The following is a 16,087-nucleotide window of genomic DNA, read 5'->3' on the forward strand; positions in this document are numbered from 1 at the left end:
GAAAGTTTCTCCACCAACACTCAGGAAGAGAAACAGCTTCAGAGTTGAAGCAGCAGAGTTAATATAAGAAGAATGAATCATCCACCCTGGTGCATTAAAGGAATGAATGAATGAATGAAAGGAAAGGAAAAAATGAAATTCATTGTGTCATGAGTCATTATTGACTCATCCTCATGCTGATGAATACTCCGGTTTTATTTTTTTATTCCTCAAAGTGCATCTGGAGACCCGGTAGGCCGGTTCGTAGTCCAACGAAAACTTTATATGAGAGTCAATAGCGCCCGACACAAAAACGTCCATATAACTACACAAAAACTTTGTAAACTTCCTCCATCCTGCTCGTCCACTGCAATCTAAGTGTCCTGAAGGAATATAGTCCAGAGTTTACTGGAAACAACGTCATTTAGGACATTACACGTAATGCACGCGGACATGACCGGACTTGCCTACCGTAAATGACATTGTTTCCAGTAAACTCTGGACTATATCCCTTCAGGACACTTGGATTGCAGTGGACGAGCAGTGTGGAGGAATATTAAATGGTTTTTGTGTAGTTTTATGGACTTTTTTGTGTCGGGCCTTATATTACTCTCATATAAAGTTATTGTTGGACTACAAACCGGCCTCCCGGGTCTCCAGATGCACTTTGAGGAATAATAAACTACTCCAGAGTATTCATCAGTATGAAGGTGAGTCACTAATGACTGAATTTCATTTTTTGGTGAACTATTCCTTTAATATGAACTATTCCCTTAATATGACAAGAATGAAGAGTCAACATAAACATCAATCATCCGCCCCGGTGGTGCGTTACATCTCCCATGATGCCCCTCTCTCTCTCTCTCTGCCTCCGTCCTCACCTTGTGGTTGATGTGCACCTGCAGCAGGACGTTGCTGTAGCTGTGTCCGTCGTTGACCTGCAGCACCGCCGCGTCCTCCGTGGCGTCCGAGCCGTCGTGGACGTACTGGATCTGCTCCCGGGACAGCTCCTCCAGCTTGAACCGGCCTAGCGACCGCTCACTGCCACCGCCACTGCTGCCGCCGCCGCCGCTACCGTGGCCGCGGCGGGTGAGGCGGCCGTGGCGTGGCGGCTCCAGCACCATGACCAGGACGTCGGCCGGGTTGTCGGGGTCGTCGACCTGCAGGACGGACTTGGTGACGGTGGCCAGAGCGCCGCGGCCGTCCACCGGGAGCGGAGCCAGAGCGGTGACCCTGGGAGGCTGGACGAGGTTCAAAAAGAGAGGAGAAAAAAAAGAGGAGAAGAAAGGAGGATGAGAGCGAGGCGGCGATGCTTCAAATAAAACCTGACAGGCACGACGGAGAAGGACAGATTAGATTTAGAGAGAAAGATCCTTGAAACGACTTGTTTTTACGGCAGAAAGCAAAGTTTAACTGACAAAAAAAAAAGAGATAAAATAAAACTTTTAAAGGGATAGTTCAACATTTTGGCAAATTGGCCCATTGCCATAATCCCTATAGTCATAGCAGTAGGTTCGTTACCTTTAATTGTCGGTGCAAGCTATTTTTAGAACGGCGGAGCAGAGCCGCGAGCTGCTCAGAGCTACGCTACGGAGGCTCATGGGATTTCTTGGTTTCCCTCATCAAACTCATCAAATACACAATCCGACAACTCCAAAACGCTCTGGTGGACAAGTTGTGACCTGCACATTCACCACGCTATGAGATAATAACAGAACGTTACCAGACAGAGTTGTTTTAGAGGGAAATTCATGCAAAACAGGTAATGCACGTTCTCGTCAGGGACAGAACTCTGTCTGGTAACGTTCTGTTATTATCTCATAGCGTGGTGAATGTGCAGGTCACAACTTGTCCACCAGAGCATTTTGGAGTTGTTGGATTGTGTATTTGATGAGTTTGATGAGGGAAACCAAGAAATCCCATTAGCCTCCGTAGCGTAGCTCTGAGCAGCTCGCGGCTCTGCTCCGCCGCTCTAAAAACAGCTTGCACCGACAATTAAAGGTAACGAACCTACTGCTATGACTATAGGGATTATGGCAATGGGCCAATTTGCCAAAATGTTGAACTATCCCTTTAAAGGCCGGCTGAGAGCTCGGCATGCAGACAGACAAGAGCGGCACAGACACCCCGGCTCTGTCTGTCAGATGATGAATTTTCTCCCAGAGGGTCAGGAGGACAACATGGAGGCCGTGAAGTCCTGTCACCATGGAGACGAGGAGGAAGATGAAGGTGAAGGGGGGTCGAGCAGGGCGCCTCATTAAGCTGCACTCGGCCGTTACACCTGCAGTGCCGCCGCCGCCGCCGGAGGAAAACCTTCATCTGGCTACAACAGAGTCAGTTTTTAGGAACGGGAGCGAGGCGTCCTGTTGCGACCATAGAGGGCACGACTTTACCCAGAATTCACGGCGTGTGGCGTGGTGCCGTGGTGTGGCGGCAGCTCCTCTGTCTGACTTTGAGAGGCTTCGTTTCCTAATGAAGCGACTGAAGATCAGCATGTGGACACTTGTCAGGAGGACGTTTCAGGCTGATGAGGGAATAATTAGTGTCCGTCTGGATTCAACAGATGAAGCTGCACTGGAAATAAAACTTTGAACTGATTCACATGAAACTAAAACTGAATCAAACGACACAGTGAAAGTTTAAAGTTACACAGAATCACTTTGCAGAAGGTCATTTTGTTTTGTTCGCTAACAGCGGTTCGTCTCTGTGAGTCAGTCTGCCCCCTAGTGGTGGAAGAAAAATATCCTTAAACGCATCGTATGTAACTTAGGGGAGATCTTTTGTACTGTACTGCTTGAAATCCTCTTTGCACTCCGATTGCAACCAGTTAAAGGGATACTTCACCCAGAATCATCACCAATTTTGTTTCAATTTTGTTGCTTAGAAATAAAAATAGCCATGATTTCTGTGCTGGTCTGATAATGTGCCGTATTTCTTCAGCTGCCAGTGATCCCTCAACATAAACTACAGCAAAAAGACGCTATTGGTTGACATTATGAAACAGTGTTGAATCATGGTTGAATCATGGTTTTATTTAAAGGTCCCATATTATGAAAAACAGGTTTTTTCTGGTCTCTACATACATAAACTGATCCTCCCTGAGCCTACCAACTCCTAGAATGAGGAAAGCAAACGGGTCCTGCATCGACTCTGCAGCCCACCGACTGGTAAAACGCTGCTCATACAGGCTGTTCAGACTCAGCTCCTGTGGTGATGTCACAACGGGAGTGAGGCCGGCCCCTCAGCGCCATAAAACGCCTACAGTACCACGTCTATTTCTATGGCTGCAGTGCACAGCAAGAAACTCCTGAGCTAAATTGATGAAATACAGACCAATTTTAAGTCATAAAGTGGTAATAATCTTTGCCGTGTACAGTAACCATGTTACTTAAAGGTGCAGGCACAGAAACAGCTTGTTCTCAGTAGAGCACATTCAGGACCACGGATCAGTTTGGGGCAACACATTTTGAATACAGTTTAGTTGGACGTCTGACAGCTGAGTGAAATTGAGTAAAAAGAGTATAAAATGGGATCTTTAAAGTCATTGTTTTGTTGACAGTCAACTTTATTTCTTTTCTTTTTTTTCTTTTTATAACTTATTAATCAGATGATAAAGACTTTATCACTGGCTGCCGACATCTCCTCTTCTCCATAACAAACACATCAGGGGATTAAAAAACCAACTGAGACAATGAATGAAGCAGTTTGATGTTGATTAACCAACGTTTCAGAGCTCAGCTGTTTGACATAAGTTTAGATGCTCCACATTTTAATATGGAAGAGTTAAATATAATGGCTTTAACGCTGTTTTATGTAAATGTACTTAATGTTCCTCCGCCATTTTTTGGGACACGAAAACAAACATTTCTATTCTAAACGTTGTATAAATGAGTCTTTAACTTTAGTACAAGTTCATAAAAACTTCCCTTGACGACACTTGAAGCACATTTGCATCTTTCTACTGTATGTGTGCGGTTTGAATACCTGACACAGAAAAAACTGACATTAAGGCTTAGAGAACAGGAAGCTGGCAGTGATGCGGATCATTACAACAACATGACTCGCCGCCAAAACATTTTTTAGCAGCCCCTCTATACTGCAACCTGGCAGCGCAGGTAGAGACGTATGGGGCCGACTCGTCTCCTCCGCCGCCGTGGCCTCTAAATCAAACCCGTTGTCAGGCAGAGAGCTCAGAAAACGCAGCTCGCCCTCACACGCAGCCAGGCACACGGCTCGGCTCCAACTCATCGCCCTCATCGGCTGCTGCTGCTGCTGCTGGCTGAGCTCCAGCTCTTTCACCATTACAGCAGCAGCAGCTTCACGGCGAAAAAGAGGGGAGGAGAGGGTGAGGCGGGGAAAGGGGAAACACATGAAACAAGCTGGAGCTGCAGAAAACAATGACTCCTACACTGTGTCTGTTTGTCATCGTCGCCACAGCGATCGCTGGCTGAAGAGACGTGGAGGTGAAACAAAAAAGCTTGTGAGCACCCTCCCTTTTTTTTTTTTTTGCTCCCCTTTGTTATTGTGTTGTGTTGTGTTGTTGTGTTGTGTTGGGAGGGCTGTTTATTGGTGACAAAAAAAAAAAAAGTAGACGTCAGAGGAATTATCTCCAAGAGACAGCAGGCAACCGGGCCCTCGGGCTCCGGCGCCTAAATCCTGTGTCGTCACCGCTCCAGTTCGTAGGAGGGAGACAAAAGGTTTTGGAAAAAGGCTGAAAGTGTGTGTGTGTGTGTGTGTGTGTGTGTGTGTTCTGCTTTTAAATCGTGCTAAGACATGCTAGCTCACTGAGGTGGGAAACAGGCACACTGCAAAAACTCAAAATCTTTCCAAGAATATTTGTCTTATTTCTTGTCAAAACTAATCTCTTTCCACTTAAAATAAGACGGATCACCTAAAAATTAACTTGTTTTTAGATCATTTTCACTTGTTCCAAACAAAATTTCACTTGAAATAAGTAGAAAACTCTTATAAGGAAGAAAAACTTGTTCCACTATCTGATTTTTTCTACTTATTTCAAGTGAAAATATGCTTGAAAGGTGTAAAAAGTGTCTAAAAACAAGCTACTTTTAATATGATGAGTCTTATTTTAAGTATAATGACATTAGTTCTGACTAGAAATGACATTTTGACTAGAAATAAGACAAATATTCTTGGTACAGTAAGATATTTGAGTTTTTGCAGTGCAAAATCTGCCCACCTTCCCCTTCCCCTTCCCCAACCCCCCTTCACCTCCCTGAGGCAGCTGCAAAACAAACAGCGGCTGCACGCTCAGGTGGGAGGGCTCACCTCTCCTCCTCTCCTCACAGGTGAGGCAGAGGTGAGGTGGGTTCGTGATCGGTGGAGAGTTGAGTTGTCGTCACCCGTGGCGCCCTCGGGGGGGGAAAAAGAGTTGTTTTTTTCTTTTTAGCCTGTTTCCTGTGTGTGTGTGTATTTTTTTGTCTTTTGTTCTTTATTCTTTTTTCTTTCTCCTGCTGCGTTCATGTGTATACGTATTCGCAGACGAGACCTGACAGGCAGGCAGAGCGGCTGCGATTTTTTTTACCCCCAAGTCGATTTTTCCAACCCCCTCTTTTACGCTTGAGCCTTGAACGCCTCTCAGTTTGTAACAATGTCTTTTTTATCTCAAACTGTCCTTTCATGTTTCTGTGTCAGGCTGTCACTGTTGTGCTCCTTTTAAAAAACCTGAAGTCAGTGCATAGTGTATTATATTTTTTATACTCTACTATATAGAGTATACAGACCTGTAGACACAGCTCTGTCTGAACCTCATCATCGACAACAACAACAGACCTGAGGCAGACGTCAGTCCACAGCAGCAAAGACATCATCAGCCGACGTCTACGAGGCTTAAAGATGAACATACAGGCTCCACACTAATATGCTCTTTGTAGGTGAGAGATAACTTCAGGAGAAAACACCATGAGCAGGTATCATCAGACTCTTGTTTTCTGACTTTCTTTTTAAACGAAGCAGCCAACTCCCGTCAGAAGAGGAGCGGCGAGCCGATCTGCACCTCAGATCTTTCATTTCTGAGGCTAATGCAGCTTAAAGCGCCCTCTGGCCGGCGGGGGGATCTGATCTGTTGAACTATCTGTGAACTATTTACTCATTTATTTTTTATTTTCAGCTTTTTGTTATACAAGGAGGGACTGCTTTGGCCCAAATGGTCTTTTTTTTTTCTCTCCGCACCTTCCTGCCTAAAGGAATAGTTCACCAAAAAATGAAATTCAGTCATTAATGCTGATGAATAGTAGTTTTTTATTCCTCAAAGTGCATCTGGAGACCCGGGAGGCCAATTCGTAATCCAACAAAAGATGAGACTATGAGACTCAATAGCGCCCGACACAAAAAGTCTATAAAACTACACAAAAACCTTGTAATATTCCTCCACACTGCTCGTCCGCTGCAATCCGCAAAGGGATTTGGTCCAGAGTTTACTCGAAACTGGGCACGCTCTCACATTCACGCGTGCATCGTGCCCGACACAAAAACTCCATAAAACTGCACAGAAACCCTTGTCGTTTCGAGTAAACTCTGGAGTAGGCTATATCCCTTCAGGACAATTGGATTGCAGCGGACAAGCAGTATTGAGGAATATTACAAGGTTTTTGTGTAGTTTTGTGAATGTTTTTGTGTTGGGCCCTATTGACTCTCATATAAGGATTTTGTTGGACTACGAATGCACTTTGAGGAATAAAAAACTACTCTGGAGTATTCATCAGCATGAAGGTGAGTCAATAATGGCTCAATATAGGCTATTTCATTTTTTGGTGAACTATTCCTTTAACACTCGATCTGTTCAACAGTGCTTTTTGTATTTGAGGGCAGTTTATAAAGTGGTTTATAAAGTGGTTGATTGATCAGAGGTGGTTTTTCTCAGCCTGTGGTGCTGCACAAAAAGCTAAAACGCACTCAAAAAAGGTGTAAACACAGTGTGAAAAGATGTGTAATTACAAAAAAAAAAAAAAAGGAGAAAAGGTGAATTTTGTGTGAATCTTTTCCTCGCAGCGACGGTGTAAAAACAGCGACAACGTTACATCAGCGCTTGTTGACGCTCTTTGATGTGGAATAAATCGCGACTCTGGGGCTCGGTGTTTCTCTTTGTGACACGTTTGTACCTGTGTTGTTCCTCGCAGTGATGAAGTCACTCAAACCTAACTCGATGTTTGTTTTCACTAATGTCTCTGAAAGTGAAGTGATGTGGAGGAGGAGGAGGAGGGGAAATGAAATGACTGAGCAACAGACAAGATCAGTGTCTCCACTCAACTTCAAGAGAGAAGACATGTAGGAGTTTCCTGGTTTACCATCTTTATAATTTAAGTATCATTGAATTTAGCTTAGAGAAGGGTTTTTGTAATGGTTAAAAGAAATGTAATTTGTTGATAGTAGATGGTAAGAGATGGTTAAGAAGATGCCCCAAAATGAGTCAGTTTCCTGTATCTGTGGGTTTTGCCCCTTTAGGAGACCAGCAGCGGCAGCAGGTCTCGAGTCTATTGGGAGAAGATAACATTATGGTTGATTCTCTGCCCTATAGTCACCAGATTAAAGGGACAACGAGGAGTTTCTATTCAGTTATAAAAAAGTCTCACGTTAATGTGGATGAATCTCCGCTACCCACACTTGTTAATGGGCCCATTTTCGATAAATAGCCTATATCGTTCTGTCTCTATCGTTATTTTATTATTATTAGTGGTGGCGGAAATGCTGGTCGAGCCAGCATTTCCTTCGTGGCGAGTCATGAGAATAACGCAGCCGAATCGCCGTTTATGGTCGGACTCGGAACTACGACGATATTTGAACCTCTTTGAACCTCTGACTTTAATTATTGATGAATGAAAATATGAGTCCGTCTTGCGCCGGTCAAAGAATTTTACGGTGTGCGCGGAGGCTCATAAATGTAGTGTGAAAACGCTTCGCTTTTCCAAAACTCCTCGTTGTCCCTTTAAATATTGGACTTATTTTTCACAAGCTGTATCTCTTCTGAACTAAAAAAAACAAATTTTTGTAGCTAATGCTAAATAGCCTATGACTGTTCTGTGTAAATATCTAGCTAATGTTAGCAGAAGAAAATAAAAATAGCTAACTTTCCTCTACGGACAACTTTTATAAATCCACATGTTCACAACACAGGGTGGGAATCTTAATCTATATCTCTTACCGTGCGTTCATAAGCTTCCAAAGAGGCAAAATCGCAATGAATGACTTCTGGTGTTTTTGAAGCTTTGGACGCTTTTGGTGTGAATGCACAGTAAGAGCTTTTGCAGACCTGCTAATGGGGCTTCACAGCATTTGCTGCTGTTTACTTGCCAGTCAGAAGAAACATTGCAGTTAAAAACATCACATCACATGATCTTCCCTTACAAAGTTAAAAAAAAAAAAAGGAAAAGAAATTAGGCTAGTAGCAGCTATAGCTAATGCTAACCTTGCACTAGCAGGGGAGCAGTCAACCAGCTTTCAGTGTAAATGCAAGTGTTTCATCAGTGTGTCATGTTTACATCCAGCTGTTAGTGTGAACACAAACACCGAGGTTGTGTGTCATGCATAATTAACAATCAAGTTTTTCCCCACAAGCTGCTTAACTGCTAATATCAGCTAATCAAGCTATGTTGACGGTGTGATTGAGCACTTTGTCCTAAAAACTAAAGCTCCAGTCAATCACCACCTGTGAGCCAAAGTGTCTACAGCACTGATTTACCCAAACACAACAGTCTGAGTAAAGACTGAATGAGGATTTGGAGTGAGTTGTTTAAATTGCACTAATTTAAGGTTTTCTTTTTAGGAGCCACTAAGGATCAAGTTTTTACTCAGTTTGTTATTTATACTAATGCACTTAACGATGCAAAGCTGCCTCTTAAGTAGGAATTTAGTTTTCAAAGTCTGTGCTTGTGGCGTCACATTCGGGTGATTCTGTTTGTTCTAATAAAAGACAAATGTGACATTTTCCGCTCAGGTAATTACATCATTATTTGGATTTGTTGGGACACGCTTTCGGTTCTCAACCATCTGTCACTTTATACAGTCTCTTCGGCTCTACGTCGTCCGTCTGTTTATCTCCGTGTCACACAGGCCCAGAGTCACACAGCTGTCACACTAACCCATCAGCAAAAGTGGCGCTATACCTAATCCCTCGTCGCTCCTCATTATTTTACATATTCGTGCCAAAAAGCAGAGGTCGTCAAACATTTACAGCTCTGTCTGTGGGGACTGGGTCAATAACTTTCCATGCCACCTGTTGAGCAGCATGGCAGGCATATGCAAGATAAGTAGATGGTGTATCCTATTGTTACCCTGAAATTTAGCTTCTGTATATGATGTTATCGATGCAAAAACTCACACAACAACAACTAGGACGATATGTGTATGTGTGTATGTGTGTGTCTGAGCCAAGAACTTTCTGAGGTGTAAAAAAAAATAAAAAAACAGCCAGTGTAAGATTTTGTAGGACAGTCAAAGAGGCCATGGGCAAACATTCAGAGTGATTTCGACCCACTTACGAAACAGAACAAATTATAGAGCACAGAAAAAAAGATATCCTAAAAATGAGTTTCTTTAATTTGTTTATAGAAGATGAGAAACTCTAGAGAAGAAAGACAAACATCGTGCCCTCACCACCAGTCTAAAAAAGTGTGAGGATGCGTCAGATACTGAAACTTTAATGCGATGTCTTCACTCCTCAGTGTTTGTTGTCATAGCATCGTGCATGTGTACAGTTGTGCAGCACAGAGAAAAAGGGAAGCTTTTCACACATATGACACACAAGAACACAACATATATCGACCTTGAACCAAGACAGTCACAACTCAGTATGAAAAGAAATGTGTCACGGCTGACTCATCTCTCCTATAGCATGTAGTTAACTCCATGTGTGGCATAGAGAGCCTGAGCGGAAGCGGAAGTAACGTCGCTATGGGATCTCAGTTCGGAAAAAATCTCCATGTAAGTGAACGGGAGTCAAAATTTTATTTTGTGATCCGACTGAATTGTGTCATGAGAAAAATATCTGACCTCTACCTGTTTAAAACATTGCGTTTCATGCCCAGAAATCAGCAGTTTATCGTAAAATGGCAACAGAAGAATGTATTTTGTGTGACAACGCTCTACGGACTACAGATCTGGTGTCCCACAAAAAATACGTCACCAACTGACATGGGAAAGGGCGGCATTTGGTGTGTGACTTGTAGTCTTTCTGGTTACGGATTTTCCGGAATTTTATTTTACAATAGTTTTACAACAAACTGCTGATTTCTCTTCATGAAACGTGATGTGATCACGAAATAAAATCTTGACTCCCATCCACTTACATGGAGACTTTTTCCGAATTGAGATCCCATGGCTACTTCCTGCTATCTCTATTTTGATTTAATGTGAGATATATAAATAATAAAATAAAGGAAGGAGAACTGTAGAGTGTGTGTTTTCATTTCGTTCTGTACCTGAAGTGACACAGCTTGGACTTGGATCGTCGCTGGTTGAGAAAACAGCTGTGGATCAGCGGCTCGCAGGGTGAACTCTCCAGTCCTGAAAGAAAGAAAGAAAGAAAGAAAGAAAGAAAGAAAGTTAAAGTTGTGTTTCTCTCTTACTTTCCTCATCTCCACTTTGAATGAATGAACATAAACCTTCAGGTTGCCCTGCAGGTTTCTGGGAAAACGAGTCCTGTGAGGCCGACGTAGCGTGTAGTCATTACACCTAATCACCTCAGTGCCGTCTCGGCCTAACCCTGCTCACACACACACACACACACATCATCACCACCAATATCTCGTCTCACTACGCTGCCTCAGCATCATCATCATCAAAGACAAGCCTTATTACCCACAATCCCCCCTGGGCGGGCGCTGGAGCCGGGACATGGCCGCCTGCAGCCGAGGACTATAATACGTCACATGACTGAGCAGCAGGTTAAGTGGGTTTTAGTGACGCCGGCCTGGGAGGAAACTACGGCTACGACGACGAGCTCCAGCAGCAACCTTGACCTTTGAACACCAAAATCTGACCAAGTGAATGTTTGTGCCAAGTTCTGCCATCATAAAATATCTGCATCTGTGTTCCCTGTTGCTTGTGATGACTAAAGGTGAATGAGTGTTCAGACTCAGGGCCGGATTTAGCAATTTGGGGGCCCAAGGCGAAGGTATGTATGGGGGCCCCCCCTCATCTAGTCAAGGGTAGGCAAAATAAGCTGATGCTTCAGCCTACACCTTTTCGGTCAAAGTGCATTGCTTTGCTTTGTTGTGTTTTTTTTTTTTTTCTTCTATCTATACTTTTATATTTGCCTATTGCACTTGTTTTTACAAGACCGAAATAAACACACTAAACTAAACTAAAAGAGAATTTAAGAAAATCGGTGGCCAGGCTGCTAAAGCTAATCTACAGGGAAGTAAAGGTTGGAGAAGAGAAAAAAAACCATTCCCCTTTAAACCCTGCATTCACTTCTTGTCTGTCACAGCACATCCTGTATAGATGTCTGAGTGACATGATGAATGCACGCGTTCCCACACAGCAACACAAAGGCTGAATGAAATGGTTTCATTCTGAAAACGATGCGCATCACATGTTACGACCTTCACAATCACCAGATCTTCACCCATCTGAACTCTAGAGCTGGAGGAGGAGGAGGAGGAGGAGGAAGAAGAGGAGGAGGAGGAGGAGGAGGAAGAAGAGGAGGAGGAGGAGGAGGAGGAGGAGGAGGAGAGGTGATACTGACCTTGTGTCAGTCTAACACCTCACTGAGACACTTAATTAGTTAATTTGCACATCCATTTGTTGCCCACCTGTGTATGTACGTAGTGTTATGTACTATCTCACAGCCGAGGGCCCGTTTACACTGATATGACTTGTATTTTAATTTACACTTATCCACATGTGTCTCCGTTGATGAGATCCAGCTCCTCAGATCCAGACGGAGGTGTAATAATGAGCCTCCAGCTGCTCTGTGACTCACATTAACACCAGAAGACGACGAACAACAACAACACTAGACTTTGCTACTGTACTTTGACATGTGACGGCTCCGCTGCCTCGGTCTGGACCGATGGGTCTGATAGTCTCTATCATCGATATCCTCTCACTGGAGCAGGTCTGAGTCTCTGCAGCTGTTTCTCTCTCTCTTCTCTTCTTTTCAACAATAATAAAACTCTCTCTTTTAAAAAAAAGGAAAAAAAAGACAATTTCTGGCAACTAAAGTGTAATTTGTCATGGGTTTTACAGCATTTGTTATGGTTGGAATAATTACAGCGCATTAAAGATGTATTGGACGGCTTATTAAAATCACATAAGGGATGTATTTCTGGGGAAAGAATGTCATAGTACTTCTAAATCTCATTTTATGCGCATGTTATAAATGTGACAAGTATATTTGTTGTATACATAATGGATGAGAGATGGATTTTTTTTTTTTCAAATGCAGCCTTGAGACAAAAAGTGGGAAAAAAAGCATTCGATCAGTATGTATAAATACTTCCCCACACACACATACAGTCTGTGGCTTGACGTCTGTCGTGTTTCTACTCAGGGAAAACTTTAAATGTTCATCCCACTTCACATCTATAATGGCAGAAAGCAAACCTCGGCCAAGGACAAACAATCCTACACACATATTTCAGACTAAACTGTACAAACCTATAGATGTAAACACACCTTAAATATGCCTGCTTTTCTTTACATCACGATCCAAACAGAAAATTGTTATTTATTTATTTATTTTCTCTAAAAGCGTGGAAGAATGTATATATACGGTGGCCCTGAGGAGCTCGACACACTGGTGCAACTTCAGAAAAACACGTGGAAACACAGAAAACGTTTTCATCAGTTCGACGACTCATGATGCGCCGCAGACGCTTGAGTCAAAGGAAAGTGTTTCCAGTGGGAACGCAGAAAAAACAGGTGAAGCTGACACTCACGTTCAATGCTTTGCGACGTCTTTAAAGTTAAAAACACTGAAAAACAAGGGCACACAGGAAGGATGCACTTGTACGGATGCTTTTATAAAAACACATAAGACTGTATGGAAGTGCGTCTCGGCACAAAACGTTTTCTGAATCTCATTATGTGATATATACATATAAACTTCCTGAATCTTCCGCTTTAATTACAGAATCAGCTCAGAAACGAGAGACGTTTGCATATCCAGTTAAAAGTTCTTTGTAGCTGCTTTAAATATTTGCTAAAACCACCGAGATAGAGACTGGACACTGTCAAGCTGGGAGAAATGGCGGATACACGCTTACTGTAGCAACGAAGAAAAGGAAATGTACAGTAATAATGTAATAGATTTTCACCTCATGATGTAATAACGCCACATTTTGAAATAAAATTCTTTAACGCAACATGTAATACATTTTGTTGCATTTTGTAATAAGTTGTTACATAATGCACCAAATCATTACATTTTCCTACTAAAAAAGTGCAACACCCGCATTTTGTAATAACTGATACAATATATAACAACTTATTACATAATGCAACAAAGTGTATTACATATTGCGTTAAAGAATGAATTTTATTACAAAATGTGGCGTTATTATGTCATAAGGTGAAAATGTATTACATACGTACATACTAGAGTAGAAACCCATAGGTGATGATGAAGCAGGATTTCTTTTGTATAAAAGTTTTGTTTTTTTTTAGGAAAATCCTACAGATTCTACCTTTAACACTGCAAAAGCTCAATATCTTTCCAAGAATATTTGTCTTATTTCTTGTCAAAATATCTCATTTCTAGTCAAAACTAATCTCTTTCCATTAAAAACAAGACTCATCACCTAAAATTAACTTGTTTTTAGATCATTTTCACTTGTTTCAAACAAATTTTCACTTGAAATAAGTAGAATAATCTTTTTTATGCATGAAAAACTTGCTCCACTATCAGATTTTTCTACTTATTTCAAGTGAAAATAGGCTTGAAATAAGTAAAAAAAAAAAAAGTGTCTAAAAACAAGCTACTTTTTATGTGATGAGTCTCATTTTAGATATAATGAGATTTGTTTTGACTAGAAATGACATTTTGACTATAAATAAAACAAATATTCTTGGTAAGATTTTGACTTTTTGCAGTGAACACGTTCTTCCCCATGCAGCTCAGCTCCTCAGGACTTTTTGTGTAATCCTGCTGATAATAAATAAATAAACACGACCTCCTTGACTCTCATTGGAGTCAAACCTGACACACACACACACACACACACACACACCACGTAATTTGAAAAATATGGCTGTAATACGCAGATTTAATCTTTACATTTGAACTGTCTCCATTAATCTAATAACGGCTCCACACTTGGCAGTCGACTCCGTTTCTGCTGATTCGCTGGGCGAGCTGCCACCAGCTGAGTCAGGACGGACTTGACGTTTTTGAACATGACACATCGTGATTGGCTGAACGGATGCCAACAACGTCCACAAGCTTTGTCACAGTGGAAAATGCCACAGCGGAGAGCAGCAGCTGTAGTGAGGGAGGAGAAATAAAAAAAACCTGGCTCCTCTTTCCTCCTCTGGGTACTCAGACTGGGGTCAAACACGGGGGAAAATGCAGAATATGCAAATCTGGGCTGCATTAAGTTAAAAAATGTGTAAATGTAATGCATCTCCAATCTATGTGGAGGTTAATGGAAATGAACTTTTCCAGCCAGGAAGCAGCATTAAATCAAACAGGCGGCGGCTGCAGACAATAACTGGAGCTAGGAAAAAATAAAAAAAATAATAAAAAATTGAAATGTCAGGACAGTCGTGGGTGAAGAGGACGGAGACAAAGTGTTCGATGTCAACTTTAATAAAGGTAAATATTAAAAGAGAAGCAGCAGGTGTCAAAACTTTAATGCCAGATGCATTTAAAGCGTTGGAGGTATAAACTGGAGGAGTGTGGGAAAATACAGCCGTGTTAGACAGGTGATGAATTAAAGGGAAGATGTGGAGGAAATGCGAAGCGGTAAATGACCTCAACTGTCAACAGATTTTCAATTAAAAACTCTAAAGAAGCCTCGAGGTGTCGTGTTTATCCGACGTTGAGAGTGACAGATGTTTACAGAGTCTGCATCAACCAGGGTCAGATCTGTTCAGAGGAGACAGCTGTCACGGCTTCACCTCCAGCACCTCCATACGTTTCATTTATGGTGGAAAATTAGCAAATAGAAATTCAGTTTCACACCACAACTCCTCTCTTATGTTTTCCTCAGTTAATGACATTTAAATGCAGATATCGTTAAAGGTCTGATATTATATAAACCGAGATGTCCATGTTTTTTTTTTTATGATAAAGCAGCTCTACAGTCGGTTCTCTATTAATACTGTGAAAGCATCAGAGAGAAAGAAACACAGCCGGTAATCAGAAACTGAGCCTTTAAAGCAGGACTATGCAGGAACTGGGCTGTAATTATTGTGGCTCAGAGTCACTGTGATGGTTGAGTGACCTGTTATGAAGTGAATGGGGTCTAGGCCAATGCGCTCACCCCCCCCACTGGCTGAAAACCGCACTTGCAAGATCAGTCGTCCGTCTCGGTGTTACAAATCTCGTCAATGGATAGAACTATCGCGAGAAACTGCCTTACGGCAGTACGAGATAAGAACGCATATGACGTCATGCATGTCACGAATCGTGATTGGTTTGAGTTCGGAAAGTCGGAGGAAACCATGGAAACATGAAATGTTTACTGATGAAGTTCAGCTTGTGGCTAACGGGGAGCTAATGCTAACACAGATACACACACCATGGGTCTTTTATAAGATAATGTAATACATCATGACACACACACACACCTTCGCGTTTTGGAACCTTTATTCCTGTGTGTGTTGTCTGTGTCTTTGTGCCTGTGTGTGGCTGTATTAGCGTTAGCTCGGTGTTAGCGTTAGCTCGGTGTTAGCGTTAGCTCCGTGTTAGCATTAGCTCCGTGTTAGCATTAGCTCCGTGTTAGCGTTAGCTCGGTGTTAGCAGGGCTTAGCAAACAGCAGTAAACACAAGTAAGTGTAGGGGGGGTGGAGGAGGTGGCGGCAGCGAGTTTTTTTTTTTTTTTTTTTCGACAGTGACATGTGCCTCCCAGAACTGTGGGGGAGCTCCGGAGAGGGAAAAAAAGAGAAAACAACGAAGGAGCGAGCTATTTCCGGCCGACTTGCATAGTTC

General features: G+C 42.4%; 1 protein-coding gene across 2 annotated transcripts in view; it reads right to left on the reverse strand.

The window, feature by feature from the left end:
• fras1 (Fraser extracellular matrix complex subunit 1) overlaps positions 1-16,087 on the reverse strand; it is a 341,854-nt gene that overhangs the window by 120,001 nt on the left and 205,766 nt on the right. For both annotated transcript variants that reach the window (XM_085785897.1, XM_085785896.1), the window contains exons 27-28: positions 10,413-10,497; positions 861-1,220 (exon numbers count right to left, since the gene is read on the reverse strand). In XM_085785897.1, coding sequence (XP_085642023.1) covers positions 861-1,220; positions 10,413-10,497 — 445 coding nt within the window. The remainder of the gene's footprint in view (positions 1-860; positions 1,221-10,412; positions 10,498-16,087) is intronic.

Source organism: Trachurus japonicus, chromosome 9 (assembly GCF_045865225.1).
Source record: "Trachurus japonicus isolate A0001 chromosome 9, Traja_1.0".
In the NCBI taxonomy this organism is placed as follows: Eukaryota; Metazoa; Chordata; class Actinopteri; order Carangiformes; family Carangidae; genus Trachurus; species Trachurus japonicus.